We start from the raw sequence: 7,516 nt of genomic DNA, 5'->3' as shown, positions 1-7,516 counted from the left end.
AAATTTGATTAATAGTGAGGAGTGCGTTGTCACACTCCGGGTCCTCACATAATCAAGACTCATATGCGGAAGGACTTCTTAAACTTCGAATTACACTAATAACACACACGGAATGAGTAATTTATCTGCGCGGAGGTTAGTCTTACTCGCTATTGACCGATGCTATTTAGAAGAATAAACGTACCTTCACGTCCATATTTCGATTTTTTGTACATTCTCTTTTCTGCAAACAAATAATACATTTTAAATGGTTTCGATGTTTACCATGTAAATGAGAAAGATATTTTTAATTTTATTTTTAATACATTTATATTTGTAACTTACAGATGTACATTCTTATTAATTATGGTTTATTCGAATCATATCATAACATATATTTTAATTGACACAAAAATAAACAGCATACATGTATAATTATTTAATCAATTTTTCCTCTTGTTATCAAACAATTAAATCATATTAATTTGAAATTTAGACATGTTATAAAAAGATCTTTGAACCATTGTGCTATAATTTACACGTACATATTCGATTTTAAAACATTCTTCACTTCTTCAAAGAGTACAGATATCAACGACGGGTCTACCCGGTCAACAGAGCATGACCAATTTCCCACGTATATGTAGGAGATACCTGTCAGTTCGACGCACCTCATCGATTGCTCATCAATCGTTGGCCAATCAGCGCTCGTAAAATTGTCACGTGGGTTTAACAGTGTAAATTAGAAAACAATGAAAGGTGTATCATAATATTCTTTAATATGTGTTTTATAATTGCGAATTTGCAAAACTCTTATTTGAAAGTGGAATTAAAACATTCAGTGGTTTAAAAGAAGTATACTGATAATAATCAGCCGAATATTGTGAGTTTAAAACGGGTAATTAGACAACATGGCGACTTCGTCTTCGGTGACAATCGAATTATTCTGTTGACAATATTTACCTGTATTGTTTTATTTCGACTATTTCTGCGAACAGAAGAAACACGTTTTAAAGATTGTGTTAACGCCTTTTGTTGACTATCCAGTTATTTTATAATTTGGTTGGTATTTGGATAAACCTTTTACATAAAAGATGTAAAATTGTTTGCAGTGATTGCAATGATAGTTCGGAAAAAACATTTCGGACAAGGTGTGAATATATTTGGAAACAGTTGCAATCTTCAATCTTAAAGTATGAGGCGAAGTCGATCAGCGGTTGTTATCTATTTATTGGTTACCTTTTGCAAGGAATTTATTTGTCAAGGTAAGTTACATGCTTTTCTTGTAGTTGTGTGTCTTTTGGTTAACATTTTAAAGTCATCCCTTACCATATCATAATTTTCTTTAAAATAAAGTGTATAATCTACAGGGGACAGGATTTTCAGGAGTTTACACAAAGTGAAGAATTTAAGCATACCATTAAGTACTTTAATTTTGCAAATATCTCAAGCTATTAAAATGCATTTGCAAAAATATGCAGTGCACAAAAGACAGTTTTTCTTGCAGTTTGTGCGGATATCTTAAGATATAAGAATAAATAATTGAATGCCTCTGAAATCGGTGCCAAAATGTCATGTTGCATGCTGCATAACAGCGTAAATGAATGCTGTATACATTGCATTTTGGCCAAGAACAGAGGCTTATTAAATAAAGATATTCTGATGTATGTCTCATTGCCATAAGCAGCAAACTTTCTTTTATGCACTAGTTGAAATTCTTAAAAAAGTTGTTTTAAAAAGTTATTTGAAATAAAGCACCACATACCATTGTGTTAACGTCAATTAAAGTTTAATTGTGAACCCCACAAAGTCATGTGATCCTGCACCCTGATCAAGCTGATTTGATATTTTTAGAGAAAGTTAACAATTTCTATATTAAATTGATTCTCTTGCGTGTACATTCTTTTTTAACAACAGTGTGATTAATTCATTCTATAATTCAAAACTATGCTTGTTTGTTCTGTTTTTCATGCTAACTTCACTAATTAATTAAGTTTCCTACTCATTTATGATTAGCTAATATTGATTTAATTTATTATAATCGTTAATACTTTTAACATTTTGAACCTATTACAACCAACGTTGTAATATAAGCTAAAATACACTTCCATTCAATAAAAAATAGTATTGAACTATTGATCAAATAATATTGTTAGGAAAATATATTCGCAAAATCAGCACAGGATAGGGATCCAAATTTGTTCAAATTTGAAGTACATGTAATCATGCACAGTACTTTGGTTGTTAGCGCCAATGCATATTTAAACGGACATGGATTGAATAATTAAAGAAGAAAATTGTGTTGGGCAAATATGATACCAGACATACATAACATTAACTGTTGCTTGGATGGCAGAAACATGATCAGAGTGTGTCTATGCTTCTTATGCTTATTCAGGGCTATCTTTCCTAATTTTGTGAAGAAGTGAAGGTAGGCTGCTTTTTTAAGAGTTGTTAATATTTCAAAACAGTGAGCAATTAATTGAGCAGCTAAACCCCCAAGGTGAATTTATTAAAATGATGTCCAAAATAACAAGCCAAGTGCAGGATAAATCAATTTCTAAAAGAGAAACACCTGGTACACTCTAGTGTACAGTTACAGAACAGAAGAAACAGGGAATACTATCAGCCTCCAACCAAAAAACTTAAAAACGTGTTAAATGCAACATAAAATCAAACAAACCCCTAAAGAGTAAAAAGGCACAAGACTTTATAAAGACGTAAACACAAACTCATAATTGACTTAAATTTAACTTTTACAAGGTTCTGTCATGTTATCAGATGATATTTACTGAAAAAATGCGCTATGATAAGGTTCAAACCCTGTTATGCTTTACTATGTAAATTGTTGTATTGAAGTTTTGTGTGTGACATTTTTCATATATTTTGTTTGGATTAGTGATAGTCCTGTAAATTATACACAGAACCACAATGTAAGTTTAAAGCCCCAGTCCAGAAATACCATACATTGTATCTACCAATTATTTAATTATTGTTGGATAAAATGTGTTGGCTTTGCTTGTGCCATTTTTATGCCCGCGGTAGGGTGGCATATAGCAGTTCAACTGTCCGTCAGTCAGTCCGTCTGAAAACTTTAACATTGGCCATAACCAGGGTTTTTTTCCACTTTTTGGGAAGATAGCCCATGGCTTTGGAATTGGGAATTTTATCGGCATTTTCATGAAATTGGGAAAATAAATTCATTAGCCTTTTTTTCACACGAAAAGTCCACTGATTAGGAAAATACTAAATTTGATATAACTCTTTACAATCATTCAAATTAAAAGAAAAAAATCATATAATACTTTGTTAGATGTAATTGAATTACAATTGAGATAAAGTACACATAAGACTTCTTTCAAAAAAAAAAAAAAAAAAAATTTTTTTTTTGAAATTGGGAATTTTTTGCCACATTTTGGGAAAAAAGTATACTTTTTGGGATTGGGAACATAGCCGAATTTCGGCTATAAAATCGGGCCAAAAAAAAACCTGATAACTTTGGCAATGTTAAAGATAGCAACTTGATATTTGGCATGCATGTGTATCTCATGGAGCTGCACATTTTGAGTGGTGAAAGGTCATCCTTCAAGGTCAAAGGTCAAAAAAACAAATCCAAGGGATTTCTATTTATCATTTGGCAGGTACAGATCATTTTTACAAGGGAAGTAATATTTTTTAAAGGGATATAATAAAAAACAAAAATTAATCAATCAAAGCGGCGCAGTAGGGGGCATTGTGTTTCTGAAAGATATTACACAATACACCTGCTTTAACAATATATTTGAAGATATCATTATTTGGTTTATTGAATCTAATTCATAATGCGTTAAATAAGGGAACATACAAATAATTATCATAATTTATATGTACCCTAACTACCCTTTTCAAATACAATAGCTGAGTAGTGACTGAGTAGTAGTCTTTTCTGAGTTGCAAGAAGACAAAAAGGCAACGAGGCAGTCAAATTGTTTTATGAACACAAACCAGGCATTGTTACAGATTACCACAATCAGTGCATTTGTTTCATGGGGTATCAAGTAATACCCCTGTTCAATTGTTCAGAGTGCCTCATCAGTAGTTACCCACATTCCAAACTCTACTTTTTATACTTTCCCAGTGTCAGGTTTCAAAAACTGTACCTTCACAGTGTTTGTTGATACAGTATTACCGCCATATTCCTTCTTCTCTGATTATCTGCTTTGAAGCATTGTCAACTGATCATTTATTTTATTGTATGTAGTATTCTTAAGTTGTCTTCTTAGAATAAGGACAATTACACTTATTACTTAATGAATATGGCATGAAATTATCTTACAATGTTGTCTTTTGGGGCATACTGTAAACGTATAGAAATTCGTCGGTATGAAATTTCGTGGTTTAATAAAAAACAACTAATTCGTTGACACGTAATTTCCTGGATTTCAAATTTTCGGGGAAGATTGACAGTCATAATAATTAAACTTTTCTTAAAACAACCAGAGTAATAACGAAGAATAATCTGCTAATCTTTGTTGACAGCAAGGCTTGAGCTTAATGTGCACTGAAGCTTGAAAGTGTTGCCGAAAATTGTCGACAAGAGCGAAAAAGCGGCAATCTTGTGGGTCCCCGCTCGCTAAGTAACAATTGAGTAATAAGGTCCCCAAAATACACATGTGAAAACTGTTATGTCTCTTTTAACTTTAATTGGCACTACTTAACATATGTGATAAATCTGCAAACTGTTAATTTGACGACGTCTCTTAAAAGAGAACAATCGTTGATGTACAGTTTAAATTCCGTGCTTTATTTAAAGTAACATTACTACTTAAAATCAACAAAAATTGCGTACAATTGTTCGTAAAATAAACTTAACCAATTAAAAATCAGTGTTCCTAATGGCAATTGCCAAAATTTCAACGCCAGATGTGGTCTGGTAAAATAGATGTTTGTAGATACAAAATACTCGTTTTTATTATTGTTTTGCATTATCTATTCATACGACACATGAACACTACCATGGTGTTCGTGTGTCGTATGAAAAGATATATTCGCAGGAATTAATTGTTGCTACAAATAAATCAAAACAAGCATTGTGTATTAACAAAAATCTATGTAATCATACCACATCTATTTTGGCTATTGCTACAAGGAACACTGATTGTTAAGGTGTTAACTTTATTTTACGAAATACTTAACAAAATTTTCGTTGATTTTGAGCGTTATAGAGACTTTAAAAAGTATTATTAACCAAACACTTGTCAAGAAAACAACATATTGTATTACCTAGCATATCTCAATCAAATATCTCAGATAACCGAAAACAATAGAGAATGTCGGAAATGACATTCGGAAAGGACCGATTTCGGATTAAAAATGTAAAAATAATCGTTGGTACTTGAATTCGTGGTTCAGCGGAACAACGAAATCCACGAAAATTCGTACCACACGAAATTTAATGGTTTTACGGTATATGATTTCACTTTTTTTGTCGAGGGTGTGTGTGTAAATTGTTATATTCTTTTTTTCCAACATAAAAATGCAACCTTCTCCACGAACACTTCTCGTTTTAAATACACATTTTTCCATTTGTATACTGTTTTTTAGCTCACCTGAGCGATCACTCACCGTCCGGCGTCCGTCCGTCTGTCTGTCTGTCTGTCTGTAAACAATTTGTAAACATCTTCTTCTACTAAACCATTGAGCCAATTTCAACTAAATTTTATGTGGAGCATCCCTAGGTCATGGGACAAAAAAATTGTTAATTTTTTTTTGATCACATGACCAAGATGGCCGCCATGACCATATATGATAAAAACCTTAAAAAATCTTCTTGTCAGAAACCGCTCATCAGATTTTCAAAAAATTTCACAGGGATGACCTTTGAAGGCTCCCCTGAAAAAGTTGTTCAAAGAAATTAGATTCGTCAAAAAACATGGCCGCAGGAGCTCGTTGAACTTTGCATGTTTATTCGTTTTTTCCTATTTTGTGAGGACACGAACCCTATACAAAATGAGCATTATTGGTCAATGAAGTACAGAATTATCTCCCCTTGAATTGAGAAAATGGTGTTTATGCAATAAAGTCCAAATTTTTCATCCAATTCTTTCCAAACTTGCACAGTGTCTTCATATCAATGAAGACTCGAGCCCTGTCAAAAATGAGCAACATCGGACCATTAAGTCCAGAATTATCTCCCCTTGAGATGGCAGATTTAGAAATAATTATAGTGTACCCTTTTTTACCATTAAGGGTGCTATGAGAGTTAAGGATTGGCTGGCTACAGGCCAAGTCTCTCTCTCCCGGCCAGTTTAACCCTTCCCCTATTACAATTCTCTTCTGATGCCTTTGCTGCAGACCACATTTGAGAACACTGAATCAAAATATTGCTCTGGTAGGGTAGAATCATTGTGGGAAAATGAGAAATTGTTCAGTCCAAAATGTGTTGATTGGTAAAGTGTTAAATGGATACAAAAATAATCCGAGTTACCCTTTTCCTAATGCAAACACTTGATGCCTCATCAGCTGATGATATTTTGAGAATTTTGAGAAAAAAGATAAATCTGTTCAAAACAAGCAAAGATTTCTTGTATCTCAATGATTTCAACTTCAATTGCATAACTATACATCATTGAAGAAGTTGTTTCAATTCATGATGTCTTTAAGCCTTTTACATTAATTTAGACTCTTCCAAAATCAAAGCATATCCCCCCATACATACACTATTGCATAATCAAACTCTGGCATTCTCATAAACCCTTAACCCACAACAGTTAATTCTTTCTGCAAATGTTTGTGACTGTGGAAATCGTTGAAATAAAAGGAGAAATTGCTGAAATTAGCATTTTCTCCTGTCATCACAATGCTTCCTACCCTATTAAATCAGTTTCTTCTTATTCCATTATAATTTAATTTGTCGTCTGCAACCTCTTTCAGTTTGGAAAAGGGTTAACTACCAGAAATCAATTAATGCTGTAGTTTTGTTGATGAGAAATTATTTTTCCTTTAAAATGGGAGTTGATTATTGCTTACGAAATTGCTCTGGTAGGGTTGAATCATTATGGGAAATTGAGAAATTGTTCAGTCCAAAATATGTTGATTGGTAAAGGGTTAAATGGATACCATTTTTTTCCAAGTTACCCTTTTCCTTATGCGAACATGGGTTGCCTGTTTAGTCGATTATATCTTGTCAATTTTGAAAAAAAAGAGGAATCTCTTCAAAACAAGCAAAAATTCCTTTTATCTCAATGTTTAAGTCCACTTTTTAGCGTACCTGAGCAGATCATATTCTCCTCCTAAACCATTGAGCCAATTTCAACCAAATTTCATGTGGAGCATCCCTACGTCATGGGAAAAAAATATTGTTAAAAAAATTTGGTCACATAATCAAGCTGGCTGCCATGCCCATATATGGTCAAAACCTTAAAAAATCTTCTTGTCAGAAACGGCTCGTCGGATTTTCAATTTTTTTACAGGGATGATCCTTAAAGGCTACCCTAAAAAAGTTGTTCAAGAAAATCTGTTTCGTCTAACAACATGGCCGCAGGAGCTCGTTGAACTT

The 7,516-nt window shown here is 32.9% G+C and overlaps 1 protein-coding gene across 3 annotated transcripts in view; it reads left to right on the top strand.

The window, feature by feature from the left end:
- The first annotated feature begins 703 nt into the window (after positions 1 to 703).
- The window catches only part of LOC127867404 (protein sidekick-like), a 76,579-nt gene continuing 69,766 nt past the window's right edge, over positions 704 to 7,516 (top strand). For all 3 annotated transcript variants that reach the window (XM_052408521.1, XM_052408522.1, XM_052408520.1), the window contains exon 1: positions 704 to 1,244. In XM_052408521.1, the coding sequence (XP_052264481.1) occupies positions 1,175 to 1,244 (70 nt within the window). In that variant the 5' untranslated portion in view covers positions 704 to 1,174. The remainder of the gene's footprint in view (positions 1,245 to 7,516) is intronic.

Source organism: Dreissena polymorpha, chromosome 2 (assembly GCF_020536995.1).
Source record: "Dreissena polymorpha isolate Duluth1 chromosome 2, UMN_Dpol_1.0, whole genome shotgun sequence".
Taxonomy (NCBI): domain Eukaryota; kingdom Metazoa; phylum Mollusca; class Bivalvia; order Myida; family Dreissenidae; genus Dreissena; species Dreissena polymorpha.
This window is presented reverse-complemented; position numbering and strand designations above follow the sequence as displayed.